We start from the raw sequence: 21,937 nt of genomic DNA, 5'->3' as shown, positions 1-21,937 counted from the left end.
AAGAATGCCACAAATACTACCATACTCAGGGCAGATGATGCTAATATATTACAGCATTCTTTCTCATGGAAACTGAACTTGACCTCGCAATCCTTTCTCTACATTCCAGGTAGCCATTATTAAATCCATGTAATTTAGCACTTGAGATAAAACCTACTTGCTATATCTCAGCTAAATGTATTTCCCTTCCTGTTTCCTATCTTGATCAATTTCCATGTCCCATTATTTCCAAAAAGTAAAGATTTATGCTGCCATAGGAAAAGGGACACCTATGCAATGTTTTTTTAAATAGGACAATATTGATTACTCATTATGTAATACTTTATTCTAGGTACAATGATTAACTCTTTCAATATAGTATCTCTGTCTTTCCCTTTAGCAGACACACTTATAAATGCAAAAAAATGTTAACCAATAGCATTATGAGATAAGTATTGCTATCCCTATTTTACAAATGATGAAACTGAAAATCAGATTGTTAAAATGAATTGCATAAAATGACATAAATTATTACTTCCAATAAGAGTAAAGGCAAATAAAAATATAAGAGTACAGGCAGAGAGAAATATATAAGCATTCCATGAACTATAATTCTTCTCCTTGGACACTACAGCTACTCCCCACCATCCTCAGCTACTACACCAGTGCCCACTTACACACAATTTCATGAGGTCTTATTTTTATACTGCAGATGGTATTTCTTTACAAAATTAGTGCTGAGTTTATGATACTCTCCAAATCCAACCTAATTAATTTTCTGGAGTGGCCCTCAAAATTCTCATCTATAGGAAAATTCCATCCCCCACTTCAGAGTCTCCAGGATCTGTCTTTTCCTATCAACCTCCCTATTTCTTAAAAAATGTTACCTCTTTAATAGTCTAGTCCCTTAAAGCTAATAAAGTAGTCTTTATGTTTATTTCTGCCATAGGCAGACAAACATGTCTGAATTTTCAAGATAAAATGTGCACCCCCCAAAATGAATTGACGTATAACTGGATGTCCTGGATAATAAGAACTATTCATCTGTCATTTGTAATTCATGTTATATACTTTGACTCTGTTGATTTCTGTTAGCACTGAAAAAGTAAAGCTGTTAAGTCCTGACTTGCTCTAAATAATGGTATTAGTAGGTCTTTATTTAAAAAGCCATAGGTCCAGCACCTACCTCTATTAGAGCTCACACCAGAGTATAGTTGCCATTGCTTGTGTTCATACCTATCTATTCATCTCCCTCTTGAAGATAGACTGAATCTTATTTCTGTTTGTTTGCAAATTCATAGTAGTTGTGCAAAGCATTTGAACAGTGAACAAATGCTATAGTCAAACATCAAACAAGTACACAAGTCAAACAAGTACACAAGCTTGCTAACATGGATTCTATCAGGAATACCATTTTACATTTACATAAAGCAGATGGTGGATATGCTCCAGTGTTGTAGACAGTAGTAAACTGGAGCAAAGAAGTAGACGTTTGAAGGTAAGGGGAGATGTTTTGCTAACTTGAAAGCAATGTCCCCAAAGAGTTTAAATCAGTCTCGTCTCCATTTATCTTAATGTAATTTCAATGAGATACAATATTAAGAAATTCACACTTGGATACATATTTTATGTTAAACAATGCTCTCTTTTGCATTGTTTTTGTATTAAGGCTATTTTAAATGATGTCAAGTATGTTTTAAATATTTCTAATTATAATATTTAATAAATGTGACTCATAGTAGTGATATCTATATTATTTTAACAAAATATATCATTTACATGAAGGAGAGAGAATATATACGGTCTTGTGCTACTGAAGGGGACCTCCTGGCAGCTGGTGTTTTAGCTGATAGGGGATGTCAATTTTTATGCACCAAAAATCTACAGTGGAAGACTTAACAATGGTTGTTTATATACGGCATAAGTTAGCCACCTTCTCCATGAACCTTAATGTATCATAAGTTACTTTCTAAATTAACGTATGAATTTAAGGTAAGATACATCTTTTCACAGAGCAATCTATTACATTTCAGCTTTACCCTGAGGTGTTCTGCACCAATTGTTTAATTTACATTTTAGCAATGTTTTCCAAAATAAAAGAGATACATGTGTGGTTTATATTTATTTTCAAAAAGTACCGTAGGAAATCTGGCCCTCTGTGAACTATGGGTCTGCCGATAGAGAGAGCCTCTCGGGAGTTATGATAATATGAGGGGACTACAATGCATACACAGCTTGAAGGGAGTTTAGCTCTGGGAGTTGCTGAACTCATGCTAGAAAGTATATGCGCATCTGCTCTATTCTGGAAATAAAAGGCAATTGAATATTATATAGTCTGGTCACTTCTCAAAAATAAAAATAATGTATAACTTATTATCCACAGAATAACACTATTCATAATAATGGTCCCTTCACGAGTATATACCTACAAGTGGGAATAAACTTTGAAGTTTATTGAAGACTAAACTTTAACAGTAAAAATATTTATGGTTCTTATTAGGCCAGAGAAAACGATGTATTTATAAATAAATCATTAAGTGTGAATTGAACAAACATTATTTAATTATTGTCATGCCTGATGCAAAGTATGATAAAAACTTTATAATGATATAGATATTATCCTTATTATAATAACATCTGTAAGTTTTTATTAATAAAATGAAAACAAGAACATAGTAAAGCTTTAATTTTTCCCATTGGATCTTCTTCAAGACACATTTTTCAGTGTTCTAATGTGACACTTTTTAATTAAAATAAGCATTTACAATACTTTACTTTCATATGGAAAAAATTCTGAAAAATAATTTTTTTGTAAAATGAAAACAAATCCATAGCTAAGATATAAGCTCTATTGCTTATGATCACTTCTCTCTTCCAGCAGACATCATTTAATATGCTTTATTTGGAGAATATAAAGCAAGGGACTCTTTTACCTGGGATCTATTCAGTAGGCAAACTACTATATTCATAAAATTTAATGATTCATAAAATGAATTATTCATAAAATAAATTATTTTATTAAATTGATTATTCATTAAAATACTATCAACTTGTCTGCCTCACATTTTTTTTCTAAAACTAAAATCATCTTTCCATCTGCTTCTTAGACATTTATATAAGAATTCTCCAGATGTTCTCCAAGTTTCCAGATGTAATTGCTGTGGCATACAGGGAAATAAACAAGGGCAGTATTATTCATAGAAAGCTATTCACCAAGGATTTAAAGCAGTATGTAAACATAATAATGAGATAAATTAATCATCTCAAAATGAGGCTAGCAATATAAAATTGTTACAAAAGCAATATTTTTAATTTGTCAACCATGTTTCCCTTTCCTCAAAAAGTAGGAAGTTTGTATTATATTACAGATTCACTGATATGTCACTGAAAATTTGGGGAAAACTTTAAAGAAGGAAAAAAGCAAACTTTTCAAAAGATGAATGTTAGGCAGTTAGACTTGTCAAAGAGATTAAGCCTTTTAAATAGTAATTTCAATCCTTCCTTTTCCCTCAAGGGATTTAGTTCAGTTTCATGAAGGACAGCTGTAAGTGTTAGGTTGCTGTTCTGCCTAAAAATTACATTGCGTTTTCCTCCTTATTTAAGAAAAGGATCAATGTCAGGTTTTATTCCTAAAAATTAAACAAACCAACCTCTGCAACACCAAATCCTCATTCTTAGTGATCAAAGAACCTACTGGTTCTTTCCTTAAAATAGTATCATATGCATATTTTATCTGGGAAGAAATATAATTCCTTGAGCTGGGGAGCAATTTTTTATTGAAATCTGAATACGATATATGGGATACAAATTTCTTGTGCTGCTGTGTGTATGCACGTGTGTACGCCTTTGGGAGATCAAGTTATTTAGCTTTGGAGTGAAGCTCAGAAATCAGGTTTATCTGACTTACAAGCTCTAGTACAACTTCTCCCCTTCATGTCTCTCATCTCCCTTTCACCTAGTCTGCTCATTATCCCTCAATGCTCAGGTTAGATGTCAGTTCTTCAGGAAGGTTCTGAATGCTTCTCCTTATGCAACACACATCACAATCACAAGTATTTATTTAGTTATTTTCTTTATAGACTGTAAAAGCCATGAGGGCTAGAATATTTTTTCATTGTCCACTGCTGTATTTCTGGTGTTAGTTGGATAATGGGCTCTTAAGTATTTGTTGGAAAGAAGGAAGGAAGGAAGGAAAGTGGACCTTTTTCATTCTTCAGGTATTCTAAATATTAAAATCATGTAAATGTTTGTTTCCACTATTTCCTCTTTTTTTGTTTTTTTGGCTGCATTGGGTCTTCCTTGCTGCTCATGGGCTTTCTCTAGTTGTGGCGAGCAGGGGCTATTCTTCGCTGCAGTGCGCATGGTGGTTTTCTCATTATGGTGGCTTCTCCTGTTGTGGAGCACTGGCTCTAGGCACCAGGGCTTCAGTAGTTGTGGCTCGTGGGCTCTAGAGCACAGGCTCAGCAGTTGTGGCAAACGGGCTTAGTTGCTCCGTGGCATGTGGGATCTTCCCGGACAAGAGCTCAAACCCATGTCCCCTACATTGGCAGGCAGATTCTCAACCACTGTGCCACCAGGAGAGTCGCCCACCACTTCCTCTTTAGTTGAATTCAGAGAAGTCTTGTGAAGTATTTTTTCCTAAAGCATAAATTTCTCATCATTTCCTATAAATGTTGAAGCACTTTGAACTCTGTAAACTTTAATGAATGGAATAAAAATATTTTTTCTGTTAAAATAAATCAGATTTTGATATATTATAACAATATGATTTCTGTAATAGCTGAACACCAAAATATTGTTGACTTAAATTCCAGTGATTCCACGAGTCCTATCCAAAGATACACCCACCTCCTGAATTCCCATTAATATAAATTCTAATGTAGAAAATCACATTTGTTATCTTGAATTTGTGATGGCCCTTACATTGCTCATCTCTCTTATTTCTTAAGTAATCTATAATAATAATAATAAAATGGAAATATTAAGGTGTTACCCAGATCTGTTAACAACACAGTGTTCTACTACTTATTTACCAAAATGGATGAACTAATCTGTTTCTCTACATATTTTCAAAATATTCTCTCAGTCTCTCTAGTTTACTACCTGCATCCACAGAAAACAGTTCTTTGTTGTGAATGGACTTTACTTTTCAATTTGTATGTTACTATTAGCTTTGAAAGTTCTTGGCTTTGACATAGACTCTTTGTCCAAAAAGATCATAGTTTGGATATTATAAAGATTTTGTGACTCTGTTTTACTGGGCAGACCTCTGACAGAAATGTGGGGAATGAGGTAGGTTAAGAGAAATGGTATCAGGGCAGAGACATAGAGGCTTTTACTTTCTTCCTAGTGATGAACTGAGATCAACATAGGCAGTAGTACTGTATCTACGTTCAGTCACACGGAATGAGTGTACATCATTTGGGAGGAAGATCTTTTAAATAATGAAATATTAAATAAATAAGTTCTTTTCCAAAATAATTCATTTAAAATACTTATGCATGGATTATAGCACATAATTTATAATAAACCACAAAACCCTGTTTGACTATAAATATTAGATACTGATTTTAATGAAAAGACCAATGAAGAATTTTATCTTTTATAAATCAATGTGAATTAGCAAAACGTCAGATATGGTTAAGGACTACTTTGTACTTTGAGCCCTCAAACAGAGGCAGAAAGGGTGTTGGTGCTTTCTGTTTACCTAGAGGTAGAAATGAAGAAATATTAAAAGTTTCAGAGAATATTGTATTTTAAAATAATTAATTTTATATCAACATTGTTTTACAGCAAAACTCCGAGAGTCCTGCTTTGATCCAGGCAACATAATGAATGGCACCAGACTTGGAATGGATTTTAAATTAGGGTCAACAGTCACCTATTACTGTGATGCTGGTTATGTTCTTCAAGGTTATTCAACACTCACCTGTATCATAGGAGATGATGGAAGACCTGGATGGAATAGAGCCTTACCCAGTTGTCATGGTAAGAAAATACTTTTTGGCTGAGTTTTTATTATTAGAAAGAATCAAGAAATGTTTAAACCCGCTTCTGTTTTTTTTTAAAAATCAACCATTTAAAACACAATCTACAAGTGTGGTATAGGAAATGTAGAGATTTTATCAAGGATTTTAAAATTGGATTCTGTAAAGAAATGGTTTTGAAACAATGCTCATATCCCCAGGTGTCTCTAAAGCAATGTGCACATTATAGTATGCCAGCTCTCTGAGAGCAGGGACATTGACTGTTCTGTTCATTTGTGTGCCCTCAGGATTTAAAGGAGTACCTGAAACTTCAGGTACTCAAGAAATACTGACTAAATGAGGAACAGACACACTGAAACTGACATTTAAACAAAAGTAGATAAATGCAATAACAAATATCAAAAATCAGTGATAAATCTTTATCTGAAATAGGGATATAGAAAAGTAGACATTTTTCCTAAGAATAGGTTGTCTAAAAACAATGACCAAATTGGAGCTACTCAGGCAGCTCCAGCAGCATGAGGAAGACCCAAGGGCACAAAAAGATGGAGAAATACCTAAAATTAGTTTCAGTAACATATCAGATATGAACGTTGCCAGATCTGCTACAGCTAGAGTTACTACAAGACCAGTACATCAGTTTCAGTGCACTGAAGGATCTGACAATGATCATAGCCAGGAGAAGATCACTTATCTTAGAAAAAAATCTTAGGAAAAATATATTCAAGCAGAGATTTAATATCTTTGAGATTAAGGCAGTTAAAAGAGGCACCTGAAACAGAAACATCACCTTCACTTGGGATATGGAATTTGCTAAGCAGTTAGCCACAATAAATGAACAGCCCTTTCAGAATGGTTTTGAACAGATGACCTAGTGGACAAAAGAAGGGAAACTGGGAGTCCCCAGTTAAAAATGAAGCAGGTCTTAATGATGATGGTTCAGAAATTCATGGATATATATTTCTGGATAAATAACTGGAGGATTTTCCAAAATAAGGGCCAATCCACCACTTCATAAAGCTGGTTTCTTGTGGCCTTTCCAAAAACCCATATCAGAGTGTTACACAGAAGTGGAACATAGAGTGGTTTAAAAATTATTTTTATGAAAAACAAGTCATTCTCAAGGAAAGTTACATACAACTCAGTTGCAGACCCTGGTAATTTTAATTTCAAGCTCTTGGAAATGGGTATTATAACTAAATAAAACAATTTTACTAGTAAAAACCTAATACTGCATGTTCAAAAATCACATACTTATACATAACTCTTTTTTTTTTGGCCAGAAAACCAAGTTTTTTGCTTTTTTTTTTTCATTTTGAAGTTGAAATGTGCAGTGTATCAAAATTAAGGATTTTGACAAATCTAAAAGTCATGTGACATTTAACAACTGTATTGAATCCTCAAATCTTTGGCTTTTCATTTATGTGTCTTTTTGATTGATATCCCATTGCAATCAACTTTACTAATAAGCACTATCATCTTATTGGTAGTCTCACTGTTGCTAGTGAATCAGTAATACATATACATATGTCCACTCTTTTTTAGAGTCTTTTCCCATATAGGCCTTTACAGAGCACTGAGTAGAGTTCCCTGTGCTATATAGTAGGTCCTTATTAGTTAACTATTTTATATATAGTAGTGAGTATATGTCAATCCCATTCTCCCAATTTATCCCTGCCCCCCTTACCCCCTGGTAACCATAAGTTTGTTTTCTACATCTGTGACTCTATTTCTGTTTTGTAGATAAGTTCATTTGTACCCTTTTTAAAGATTCCACATATAAGTGATATCGTATAATATTTGTCTTTCTTTTATAACTGTTTATTATTGAAGATAGAGATACAGTGCAAAATACAGTTTAGTGAGGAAAAACAGTGATATCACCATGGGAAGTTACCACAGACTCCCTAGTCAGTTGAATGATCCTAACACATTGTACAAAATTGACATGGGAATGATATCATTCAGGGCAGATTTTCCAAACTATGGGTCACCACCAGTGAGTCATAAAATCAATTCACTGGATTGTGACTAGCATTTTTATAATTAATATAACATTGAATAAAATAAAAGAAAAGATAAAGACAAAAACATTATTATTCAAAGAACGTAGTAAAGATATTGTTTTCTGGAACTATTTTCAGTTATATATAGAGAGATAAATAAAATACAGTAAATAAATATATACCCATATTTGAGTGTGTGTGCATGTAGGTGTGTATATATATGTTTTCAGTTATATAAAGTGTATGTATTACTGTGAATTTCAGTGGAACAGGAAAAACCAGCAACTCTGATCTGATGATTAAAAGTTTGGATTTTGGGGGTCTAATACACATGATAATTTTTCTTAGTTATATAATGTATTCACCCATTTGAATTATATGTGTGTGATTTCTGAGTTACACAAGTCATTTGACCTCTCTAAGCTTATCGTCTCTCATTTGTAAAACATGGATAATTGAAATCTTTGCTTCAGAATGTTGTTATAAGAAATTAGGAAAAGATAGGTAGCTACTAAATGGTCATTCTATTAATATCCGAACAATTGGTTAATTCTTGAATTAATGATTTCATCTATCAGAAATTAAAGGGACTCAGTTTTAGTTTTAACATTGTGAAAATATTAAAAGAATCTTGTAACTTTATTCTTTTTTCTCCTGCTGAAAAAAAATTAAACCAATCATATGGAAAAAAAAAAAGAAAAGAAATTAAAGGGAATAAAAAGAGAAATAATTACTTTGGATTTAATCCTGACAAAGAGAAAAAAATAATTGACGACATGGAAGTTTATAGGAAATGTAAGAGAAAGAGTGATTTATTATCTTAGAATTTAGAGCCATACAAAGGAGAAATCTGTTTATAGGCAGAAAAGCATACTAAACTTAGAAAAACACTTTTCACAATTTACTGTCAGTAATCATTAAGAAACCATAGAAAATTTCCAGGAGCCAGACAAGAAATAATCAAAAATCTGATGGGGAAAAATCAAAGAATACAGAAAACTACAGATCAAGAAGATAAGTGTTAATCACTGGAATAAATAATTAAATGGGTAGACTTCAGTGACTTAGGTGGGAAAGGCAGGAGCTCCATGGGTCAATGATAGCCCAGTTAAGTATATTTCATGTTGGTTGAACAGTAGTATCTACAGACAATTTGGAGGGAAGAGCAGACCTGAGTTCATGTCCTCTTACTGTATCTATAACCTGAAGCAAGCTGAACCTTGATTTTTAAATCTTTAAAGCCAGATAATAGTTATTAACTCAATAGATTATTGTGAAGATTAAGTTATTAATCACAATACACGCAGAGGGCCTAGTAAAGTTCCCAGCAAATACTGACATATTAATACATGTGATTTTTAACACAATGTTCTAAAAGAAGCATATCACTGGAAAACATGCATTGCATTTTGCATTGTATGTTATGTTTTAGTTAACTAGTACATTTTTGTCACTTCAATATTAATTAAATCTAATTTATTAATGTTATTATATGAATACACATTCACTCATTCCTGAAAATAGCACAGGAATTGATATTTTAAAATTTCTTAAGAGAGAATAATTTTTACCATCACTTACAATGGATATCATCAGACTTTTAGTCATAATGCCAAGATATAAAAATCAGAAATTATTCAATGCATGCTTTAAGCTATTAGAAAAAAAATTTAAGGTAAATTCATTATAAACATATGACCATAACTGATAATTTCTAGTATAGCAGAGAGAAAATGAAAGCCCATTTTTTAGAACTAGATATACTTAACTCTAAACAATGATTTTAAGACAAGGAAAAAGCCTGGGTCAACTATGTGACCTTGTTCAATGTATTTATTTTGCATATCTAAGCATGAGATAATATTGTGTAATTTGCAAGTTTGTTAGAAGAATTATTTTCAATAACTTATTTAAAGTGTTTAGTACTGTGGCTGTTACTGTCACACACTAAGGAGAGCTTAATACATTTTAGTTTCTTGATCAGGTTCATATGCATCTATTTGTTTTCCCTCTTGGTGATTATACAGAAATCCAAAATATACAGGACTCACTGACTTTCAGATTTAATAAATTAATACTTTAAAAGTCAAAATTAGTGCATAAATCATGTGCAATAGAGCTAAAAGGGTTTGTTCTTTATAAGCATAAATTCCTTTTAAGATAAATTTTGTATTTTTTAATCAAAGTAAAATGTGAATATAACTAAGAAAAGAATACAGAGAAGCGTACCATTTAAAGCAATATAAACCAATGTTCATCTGCCCTACCCCTCTCTATTCTCCTATTCCTCAGCTGAGTTTTCTAATAATTTCTATTTTAATTTCTCTGATGGCCCTCTCTGTGACTCTGCATAACATGAAGCTCTATTCCTTGATTTACCAATATTAGACAATATCTATTGATTCCCTGATATAAAAGATAAACAGTTATGTCACATCTGCAGCTCCTCTCTTCAGTGTTTCAGTTATATTATTTTTGGTTATTCTAGTAATTGCCTTTGTCATGTATTAATTTGCTTATACCTCTATTTGTAATTTCATCAATGTTTGAGAATGAGGTTGCCAGTCTTTGCTGCTTTTCATGCCAAGTCTTACTCCATAGAAGCAATCCTGACAAAAGTCTCTGATAATGGGAGCAGGAAATTTTGACTGACTGGTAGCCTTTGTTGCAGAGTACATGAGTAGGGAGTTGGCTATTAGACTGTGATGCTTAAGTGCCAAAATAAGGAAAAATTTATTTATTTATTTATCTATTTATTTATTTAAGTTATTTCTTGTAATGTTGCTTTAGTGCTCCCCCAGAACACCATAAGCTCATGAAGTCTTGGGCTACATAGTATTCTTTAACATGCAGGACATTAATTTATACAAGAAGGCTCTTAGTCAAATTATTTTACCTGATCCGGACCCTAAGAACTTACAGAGTCAGTCGGTTTCAGAAGATATATTTTTATCATGGTTCAGGATTAAGTGTACATTTTAAATCTGAAGAAAATATTTTTAAGAGCTTATGTTGGACACTGCGAGATTATATTTGTCAGAAGTAGATCCAAAATGATAGCATCCTGTGGTAGGTCCTTCTCAATGTTGAGAAATCCTGCAGTTGATCTCATGAGCATGTCACATATATTAAATGATGGCAGAACAGAATATCTGTATCTGCAATTCACTTTGTGATAAAAAAATTGTGTTTGGAAAATAATTTCTTCTTATTTTTCATACTTTTCATATCTGTTGAAACCCTGAGATATTTTATCTATAGACATACTGGATTAAAAGAGAAGTCATATAGCATTCTTATCCATGATCTGATTCAACATTAGGTAAATGTATTAAAACACAATGATGACAGAATCCATATTTCCCCTTAATATTCATTACTTGATTTATTTCACCTAATGGTATTCCATTTGTTTATATAAATACATCTCTACCCTGATCTAGGGCACCAGTCATCTCTTACCTCTTAACCTCTCTCCTAACTAATTTCTCTCATTTTCTTGTTTCTCTATGAGTCTCTTCTGAACACAGCAAAGTAATCTTTAAACCATACGTCACATTATATCACACATTTACTCAAAATCTATCAGTGGGCTTCCCTGGTGGCGCAGTGGTTGGGAGTCCGCCTGCCGATGCAGGGGACACGGGTTTGTGCCCCGGTCCGGCAGGATCCCACATGCCGCGGAGCAGCTGGGCCCGTGAGCCATGGCCACTGAGCCTGAGCGTCCGGAGCCTGTGCTCCATAATGGGAGAGGCCACAACAGTGAGAGCCCCGTGTACCGGGAAAAAAAAAAAATCTATCAGTGCTTCCTAAATCAGAATAAATGCCAAAGATCATATAATATAAAGCTCTACTTAATCTACCTATATACAACCTGACCTCTCTAAATATTTTCCTTTTTTACTTTATTCTTTGAGCCACACTGGCCTCCTGGATGGTTCTTCAAAGCACTCATCACACTTCTGCCTCAGGGCTTTTGCACTCCTTGTCCTTTCTGCCTAAAGCTTTTTCCCCAGCTCTCTGGCTGGCTAGCTTTTTCACTTCTTGTAGGCATATGATCACTTGTCTTTTTAGTAGAAAAGCCATTTCTATTTACTTTCTCCTGACTCCCTAAAGCTCCCAGGATGAAATCAATGTATCTAAATTGAAACAGTATATCCTGGGTAAAGATATCTCTGATGTGTAAATCATTAAATTTGGGAATACTGGCCACAGTACCAATGCAGTAATTTTGTTGATTGATTGATTGAGGCATAATTGACATGTAACATTAAACTAGTTTCAGGTATACAAATAATGGTTTTATATTTATATGTATTGTAAAATGATCACCACAGTACATCTAGTTAATATTTGTCACCATATGTATATACAATTTTTTTTTCTTGTGATGAGGACTTTTAAGATCTATTCTCTTGGCAACTTTTATGTATGCAATACAGTAGTATTAACTACATCACCATGCTGTACATTGCCATGATTTTTTATTCTGTAACTGGACCAATGCAATGTTCTCGATCTTTTCTATTGCTGTAGCCTACAGTGAGCACCCAAATAATATATAATTATAATGATAAGACTCTAAGAATAAACATATTTTGACTGTTAAAGAATCACTAGTTTGCCAATTATTCTAAAGAGAGAGTATCATTCATTCCTTTTTTCTCAGGTGTTTAGGTGTATCTATATACCTGGTCCTATACTAACTATTAGGGATAAAGACATGAATTCAATATAGTCCTTCCCCCTGAAGAGTTTACAATCTGATGAGATACAGACAGATAAGGTACATTGCTAGAAATAAAAGTAGAGTATCGTAAGAGGAGCATGGAGGTGCCTCTGACCTAGTTACAAAGAGAGATCGGAGAAGTCTTCCTTATGAAAGTGATACATGAACTGAGTCTTAAAAGTGTCATTAAGAAGGAACCAGGTGAGACACAAGGCATGAGGAGCTGGTATATTTCACACCTAGGGTTCAGCATATATAAAAATGTAGAAGCAAGAGTAAACAGGAATGTTGGTAGAATTTCAAGCAGCTCAATAGGCAAAGTGTGCATGGGGTGGAGATAATAGCTTATCTGTATTGAACACAGTTTGAAGTTTTATATACATATTATTTCATATCTCACCACAGCCCCAAGAATTAGGGACTACTAAAATTCTCATTTTACACATGAGGAAACCAAGACAAAGAGAGATTCAGGTAGTTGCTCAGAGTCCTACTTGCCTAGCAGTCTTGTTTAGGAGTCCATGCTCTTAATCACTGCCCTAAAGGTAGGCTGGGCAATTCTACAAATGACCTTCTATTGATCTTTTTATATCTCTAGAGCCTAAGAGTGCCTGGCTCTTAACCAACGTACTATTTGTTTAAATGCTTCATGAATGAATACATGGTACCAGGAATAAGTGTGAGATTTTGAATTCTCCACTTATTTCTGTAATCTTCCTTTAGGCTAGGTATGAGAATTAAGAAAAGGTAAATTCCTACCAATAACTGATATAAAAGTGTTCACCTGAAATGGATTTTTGCATTTCATTTGAAATACAGCTCTGCACAGAATACACATGCCTTAATAGATATAGTCATTAACTCAGTTCTCTTTTAAATCTGCAACGTTATTTTTAATACCTTTGTTTTGCTCATGTTAACATAAATCCTGGATTCTGGAAAAAAAATTAACTGAATCGCCAATGACCTGTACGACTGATCAAAGTGCATGAAAACAACTATGTTAAACTTAGACATCCAGTAGTCATCTGACACCACTGTTTGTTCAACTTCCAACTGCATGTGAAATGATAAAAGCTTTTAAAAGGAGAGCTCTCTTACCCTAGCAACTGAAGAGAAAGTTTTGAAACAAAGAAATAAATAGTTCATTTTGTGATTATAGCTTTCCAACTTTAGAGTTATCTCTCATTAGTAACCTCATATGACCTACTTTTAATTAAACCATATTTTTTATGAATAATTAAATAATTGAACTTTTATTCCAGATCTTCTGTTTAAATGGCATAATTTGCCTTGGGCTAATTCCTTATTTCAAATATCCTTGAGGTTTACAAAATTTTTTTGAGATGTAAAATGAGTCTAGACCCCATTCCATTATAAATGCATATAGAGATTTTCTAGTCTAATATACTAAGCCATTTAGCATTTGATTTCATTTAAGTATGTGATATAACTAAAGCATGTAGATGAAAGATTCATGAAACAAGGCCTAGAGTTAAATTGTTTTAAAGTATCATCAAATATCTGCCTTTAATCAGCTACACATAGGAATTTTGTTCACAGACATAATACACAAATTACTTGTCAGAACCATGTTCTACAAAGAAGTGTAATACATTCTGTGTTGAAAAAAGTTAAGGTAGTATTGGGATAAAACCAAAGCACATTTCGTTTTCATATCATAGGAGAAAACGTATACGAAAGGAAATGGGAAGGGAAGCTGATGTTATTGAGCACCTGCTAGTTTTCAGGCACTCTTACATACATTATCATTCCAGCTGGCCTCCTGCGTGCTCCTTTAGAGAATTATTAACATTGTTATTAATAAATCCCTGCTGGTTTGGATTCTGGAGCATACCATATATAGAGTTGCCCATGTGACAAGCAATTCAATTACAAATCAACACCTATAATTCAGAGCATATTTTCTTGTGACCAGAGACTTGGAGCTCATATCTAAAGCATTTTTATTTTCCGTGCTTTTGGCATCTCAGTCACTACACCATGTCTCCAGATGTGTAGTTGCATGGCCTCTCATCATATTAAGATTCCCCCCTTCTCCACTACCATCTAGTCTATATTTAAGTCAGACCTCAAATATGCCTTCCTAATGTATTGCCAGTTTTTTCAGAAAAATAAGAAAAAAAAATTATACAGAAAGTTAAATCAACCCAGCAATTCTCTCCTTACAGATGAAGAAAGCAAAGCGTGTAACAGTAACTATTAGAAGTCATGGTGAGATTCAAATTGTATTACGGTAATAGGACAAAAGATCTAAAGATAGCCAAATCTTTTCTTCTATTGTGGAAACAAAAAGTCTGCTAACAAAGTTCATTCCACAAAACCTAGAAGATAAAGGAAGCAATTTTTTAATTGAATAAGCATATCTGGAATACAATTCACATTGCAGGCAGTCTGTGAAAGATACCATAAAGACAAGACAGAATCTCACACAAATGTATGCAGTAAAGAAAGAACAAATAACATTTCTTTTATCTCCTTGAGAGACAAATTGGTGTACCTTTTCTCTTGTACCTTGTGAGTATACCTTGTAAGAACTCTGAGTTAATTTCAGAAGTATGTGTTTATAGTTTCAAAGGTCAGATGGCTGGAAGCCTTGACAGTAAAATGAAAAGATTGGTCTACGGTGTTTTCAAAGAGGCATTGTAAAAGAAGGGAGAGGGAGATTACTGCTTCCCTTCCCTTTATTAAAAGCAGAAAATTTCATTTTATACTTATACTTTAACCAGTGAACCATTCATTCCAAGATTCTTGAGGGAGATATATACATCAAAGGTGACAAAAGAGAGCTCTCTGAGCAACAGGGAAGTTGGTTCCTAACCCCAAAACACATTAAGTGAGTTAGATTGAGCCACATGGGAGAGTTAGTGAGTAAATCTGAACCATATTTAGGCTATGGTTCTAAATAACTTCAAGCATAAGTCAACTCTAAGACTAGGTATTTCTCCCAAAGTTCCAAACCTGAGTTTTAGGACCTTTCTGATGCTGGGAAGAATTTATCAGTCCTACTAGGAAAGGAGACAAAAGAGCAGAAAAGAAGGGGTCCTCCAATGCAACTAATATTTTCCAGATCTTCTTAGGCCAAAGCAACAGTCTCTGAACCAATCTTCCTTAAGAAAAAGAGTAGATAGAAAATCACAAGGACAGGTTGTTTGGGAGGAATCTAATTAGAATAGTAGAGGTTCCTTTTGTGTGTGTGTGTATGTGTGTGTGTGTGTGTGTGTGTGTGTACTCTGCTGAAGCCTATGGACCTTAGAAACATCTTTTTAAATGTACAAAGTAAAATAAATCATGTAGGCTTGAAAGAAAAACCAATAATATTGAAATACAGTTATCAAAGTACATAAAATCTATAATTGAAAAAACACATTTTTGATGTAATAATATATGTACTTCTTAATTAATGCCTTAAATTAGAAGTTCCAGCAGCAAGACTCTAGTACCTACTATAATTTTTAGTAGTGATGAGCATAAACAATATTTTGAGGTATCTGCAACAATTATATATAATATTTTAAAAAAATGTGATTTGGCAACAAAGTCCCATTTACTTCTAATGCTAATGTAATTTGTTGCTTACATTTGAAATTAAAGGATATGTTAAAATTATAAAAAATTAGTTAGAGTCTAATGAAAATATAGATATCTTTACCTATCCAAATTTATGGAACAAGGGAAAGAAACCCCTGAATTATAAGAAAAGCGGGAAGATGAGAGGATTTCTTCTCCCTTTCACTAGTACTGTTAGCTCTTGTTTCCCCCCTATTTCTAAAGGATAAAGAATCCAGAGAAGTAGAGGACCTCACCCACACTGACCATCAATAGCTGGGCACAGCAAAGCCACCCAACCCGTGAGAATACAGCTGAATCGAAGTTGTAGGTTCCTCTTCCTTTGGGATAGAGTACTTTGCTCTTTATCCTTAGGGAAAATTAAGAGGAGAGGAAAAAGAAAACCATGAGCTCCCGCTAGAGGGCAACAATGCCCTGGGTAGGGCCACTAAAAGGCATCCCTGTCTCTCTCAAGGGAAAAGTTTTGGTAGAAACACCAGGCAAGTTCCTCCTGCGCTTTCTCTAAGTTTTGTATTCCTTCTGGGATTGATGACGTTAGTTTATCTTCCTAAGGCGTTTATGAAAGCCTCATTATATCGCCTCCAAGAGATTCTGGAGTAGGTCAGGAGAGTTTCTTAATTCATTTCATCTAAGACCACATCGTATGCCAGATGGAACAGACACCTCCTGTTTCAGTTCCAGTTTGAATTTTCTTCTCTTCAGTAAGAGAGACTACTCAGTCAGTAAATAGTGAAGCTGGAATTCAAAACTACACCTTTCTGATTCCAAAGCTTTGGGTTTTATGTTGCATTTGTTGTGCTACCCTAAAAAAAGGGTTTGAAAAATCTATGAGTTTTACATGCTGTGCATTTAGTCAACAGCAAGATATTAATGTATATTTTATTCTTCCTAATATTTATGGTGTATATTTATTAGAAGTCCATTACAAACACAAACACTACACTAGGCTCCAGAGTTATAAACAGTGTGCAAAAAAGACATGGGGGCTTCCCTGGTGGCGCAGTGGTTGAGAGTCCGCCTGCCGAAGCAGGGGACACCGGTTCATGGCCCGGTTCGGGAAGATCCCACATGCCGTGGAGCGGCTAGACCCGTGAGCCATGGCCGCTGCACCTGCGCGTCCGGAGCCTGTGCTCCACAACAGGAGAGGCCACAACAGTGAGAGGCCCGTGTACCGCAAAAAAAAAAAAAAAGACATGGAAACTTTGACTTAATCTATCATGGAGTCAAGAGATAGAAACAGACCTTAATCAAAGAGCCATACAAATATATATATAAAATTACAAGTTGTAATCAATGTCCTGAAACTAATTGATGGAATGCTGTATGATGGGGGCTTCTGAGCTAATCTGGAGGCAGGGAAGAAACTTTCCTGAGAAAGCAGTGTTTGTGAGAAGATCAGGTAGGAGTTAAAAAATTGTTACAGGTTTCTTTTTTTCTCTCTAAACTTACTTTATACTAATATGTTAGCTGTCTTAAGTAATTTTTTAATAATAAAAGACAGTTATCACTAACAATCAATGACAGAGAAATAAAGTAAACAATGAAAAGGGATTGTAGTTTTAAAAATGCACTAATAATTTGATTAAAATCATTTTAAGAACTTGCCTTCCCATACACAGTTTCCTACAAATTATTGATTAGTGATTTCTAGGGTCTTGGGAGTGGAGCGTATGGGAAGTGACTGCTAATTAGTATAGGAATTCTTTGGGGATGACAAAAATATTCTCACATTAGATAGTGGGGTTGGTTACACAACTTTGTGAATATGCTAAAAAGATACTCAATTGTACACTTCAAAAGGGTGAATTTTATGGTATGTAAATTTTATCTCAATCATGAAAATGAGGTTAAAAATTAGTGACGTAGGTATCATAGATAAACTACCAACACCCATGAGACCATTAGTTTTAGTAGAATTTGTATATGGTAACATGGGAGATCTATCAAAGGAACATATCTATTCATAGACGTTTGTCACAGAATGAACTCTTCTTTTTCAAAGAACGTACTCTGTGATGGAGAACACAGCTCATAGAGCACTGAAGGGTGAAGGGAATGTTATCCTAGCCAGCAAAAGCAGATGAATGAGTCTAGGCAATTAGTGAGGTAAGGTGACAAGATATAGAAGCTCATATTGTACTAAGTTGACTTACTGAGTCATTAAAATGGTTTATAAACCACTGATTATAACGTTAAGATGGATTTTTTTGTGTGTGTTAAACAGGAGTGCGGAATTAGAACACAAAATTAATTCACAAGTTATGAAGACTGATTTTTGCTCATTTTCTTTTCAGTGAACAGATGAAACAATAGAAAACTATTTATTATTATTATTATTATTATTATTATTATTATTATCCTTAGCAGTATTTTTTATTTATCCTTAGCAATATTTTTATTACTATTTTTAGTAATATTATTATTGCTTATTATCCTTAGCAATATTATCCTTAGTTTTCCAGATACATAATTTGAATGTATCAAAGATAGTGCAGAGGAAAATGAAGAGTAAAATAAATGTGACTTAGAGTAATAGTTTATAATTTAAAGTAATATTTATTACCATTGTGATAAAATAGCCTTATGTGAGGTTTATTATCTAAGGCAGATATACAAAATGAAGTGTGTTTACTTATATAGGAAACATGAAGAGGCACATGAAATGAATGGCTGAATAGTTAGGTATTTTTGCTAAGATGAAGGTTTTGAACAAAGGAGAGAAAAAAGCAGTAATAATTCTAATCTTAAAGTCAATACTGAGAATAACAGCTGTCTGTATTACAAATTCATATCACAGAGGGTTATGAAAGTCCTCTTAAAAAAAAAAAAGACTCCATGAGAGATACAGCTTTCAGACACATTCTATACCAGGATTTATGATTTGTGATATTCAATTGGACTATATCAGAGCATAGGTAATTTACTAGAAGTGGACCAGCAGTTTTGTAAAGTACAGCAATTCTTTCAACCTGAAGGAGTCACAGGTGACATCTAGTAAATTATCTATTTAATATACCATATTGCTCTTTTGTGACCTGCAAGAATTCATCACTTTTGAAAGTACCTAATTTGCTTTCAGAGAAAAATTTATACATTATATAATAATTTTCATTATAGAGTATATTTGATAATAAATTATACATTACACAAGTGAAAAGGGAGATTTGAAGTTGTGAGTATCTTAAGGCTGCAGTGTACATAATATAAAGTCTCTGGACATTTAAGAAGTACCTCTTCCATGTAAGTGATTTGAGATTCTTCTGTTCTTCCTACCTTCAGTGGGAAGGTATCTCAGCTCTTCTTCTTCAGTCCTCTTCCTCCATCCCACACACATGATCAAACCATAGGTGGGAAGTCCTTTTTATTGCACTAGCAGCCTTAACATTTAATTTCAGTCTCATCTTCTGATTTTCCTAGAGATAACCACATCTGTCTGTTGTATCACCACATCATAGTTCAGGAGTAACACAAGTATATACAGTATAGTTCCAGCATGGGCATATTTTACTTGTACAAATCAAACCATACAAATTCATCCAAAAGAGGATTTAAAAAAAAAAAAAAAAACAGGAAAAGAGGGAACAAGGAAAATAATACAAAATTAAACTGCGTGGGTGATTTTGCTCCCTCAATGAGGGTATGTTACAGACTGATAAAATGTTAGCAAGGGGCTTCCCTGGTGGCGCAGTCGTTGAGAGTCTGCCTGCTAATGCAGGGGACACGGGTTCGAGCCCTGGTCTGGGAGGATCCCACATGCCGCGGAGCAACTAGGCCCGTGAGCCACAGCTACTGAGCCTGCGCGTCTGGAGCCTGTGCTCCTCAAGGGGAGAGGCCGCGATTGTGAGAGGCACACGCACCACAATGAAGAGTGGCCCCCCGCTTACCACAACTAGAGAAAGTCCTTGCACAGAAATGGAGACCCAACACAGGAATAATTAATTAATTAATTAATTAATTAACTCCTACCCCCCAACATCTTAAAAAAAAAAAATGTTAGCAAGGATTTGCTACTGTGAAATGGTAGGTATGAGTTTGCCATTCCCTCAGTGGAACTCAGTGTCCATGTGACTGGCTCTCAGATTGTAAAAATCTTATGATTAAATATATTTCTAATGTTTAAAGATACATATCTTACACAAAATAGTGTCTCTAAATATAAAGCAACAGTGATTCCTGGTAATCAGAGAAACAGCAAAGATTTCAATCCCAGAAAGAAAAAAAATAAAATAGGCTTACATGGATTTATTGGGAGGGTATATCTTTTTTTTTTTCCCCATTTTAAACAGGAAGTTTATTTAAACAGCAAGACGCTTGACTTGAAGGGAAAACTATCTAGGATTTATTTATTTTAGAGTAACTTATCCTTACTTAAAGACAAATAAGTGAAAAACATTAAAATTCTCCAATCAGGCAAGGTATGCAAGGATTTTTATGTTGTTCTTTAAAAAAAAAAAAAACAGTGAGAGCAAAATAACTTACTGGAATATAAAGATAAGAACTGAATGAGCATGCCACTGATGGAGAAAAGGGGGTATTTTCACAGAACCAGTATTTTTCTCCATCCCAACTCCATTTGATGTCAATCAAAGCATACCATTGGCCATTTAGTTTAAAAAAATGCAATATGCTTGTACACATATATCAGTTATTTTAGGTACAATAAAGGAATGGGGGTGGAGAAAATGAAAGAGTAGAGAAAACTGTACTGTAATGGTCAGGATGTGGTGGAACCTAATTGTGGTTTTCTAATTTAGAATGTCTTCTTGGTCTGGAGGAACAGAATTCTGGAGTAAAGTAGCAGGTTCACTTTTTAGTAGGCACCTCCTGTCTGCTGCCAGAACACATCAATTGTATCTTCATCCTCCATTTCCAACCATGAAAAATTCTTTCTAAAAACTGGTAATTTTGAATATAAAACAACCTTGGGCACCTCTGCAGATGTGTCTGTTTCACTGATTGGCTGCCCATCAAATCAGAATTTGATCTGCCTCATTGACAAACCCTGTGTTCACAGGAGGCTTTCATTAGTTTACTAAGTGGCATATGCCTCTTACTCTTAAACTGCACCACAGAACCATCCTGCCCCTCCACCTTCAAATTAATATGATCGTTGTTCTCAGTCTTGACTCCTTCCGTGGGCTTTTCGTTGGCCATGGTGAGCGCCGGAGTCTCTTCAGCTGCCACTTCACAAAAGAGGTACCAGGTCCGAAAGGAACGAGCACACAAGCAGCACCAGGAGCGGCAGAAGCAGGAGAGGGTATATCTTGATTGTCTTGGATTCAAGTCAATTTATGGGGTAATTTCAACCAAGTGAAATGTTTGTATTATGTGCTGACTGTGGAACGCCATTTTATAGTAGCATAGTCTTGGCAAGTGTAGTTCATTTAATCTTCCAACAGACCTTTATGGAGAACATACTGTGTGTCAGAACTGTTCTAGGAAGAGAAAAGAAACATTATAAGACTTATTATGTGTTAGAAAAATCATTAGCTGTGGTAAGAACTTGTGGGGATGAGTGGAACTGGGAGTCTGTTGAAAGAGCCCATATGGAAACTGTTGGGAGTCCGGTTTGCAGCACTTACAGTGGCAGAGGAGAGAGAGAGGCTGAAAAGCTACAGGAGAGTACGAGCAACAAATCAGTGATA

The 21,937-nt window shown here is 34.4% G+C and overlaps 1 protein-coding gene and 1 pseudogene across 4 annotated transcripts in view; both read left to right on the top strand.

Moving 5' to 3' along the window:
- CSMD3 (CUB and Sushi multiple domains 3) overlaps positions 1-21,937 on the top strand; it is a gene marked incomplete at both ends in the record, with an annotated part of 1,095,706 nt that overhangs the window by 823,532 nt on the left and 250,237 nt on the right. For all 3 annotated transcript variants that reach the window (XM_081258479.1, XM_081258478.1, XM_081258477.1), the window contains one exon: positions 5,773-5,967. In XM_081258479.1, coding sequence (XP_081114605.1) covers positions 5,773-5,967 — 195 coding nt within the window. The remainder of the gene's footprint in view (positions 1-5,772; positions 5,968-21,937) is intronic.
- Positions 6,448-7,464, top strand: LOC308604768 (small ribosomal subunit protein mS31-like; annotated as a pseudogene). Its single transcript has one exon. The product of its transcript is annotated as a small ribosomal subunit protein mS31-like (transcript).

Source organism: Mesoplodon bidens (assembly GCF_964165515.1).
Source record: "Mesoplodon bidens genome assembly, chromosome: 16".
NCBI classification, from domain to species: domain Eukaryota; kingdom Metazoa; phylum Chordata; class Mammalia; order Artiodactyla; family Ziphiidae; genus Mesoplodon; species Mesoplodon bidens.
This window is presented reverse-complemented; position numbering and strand designations above follow the sequence as displayed.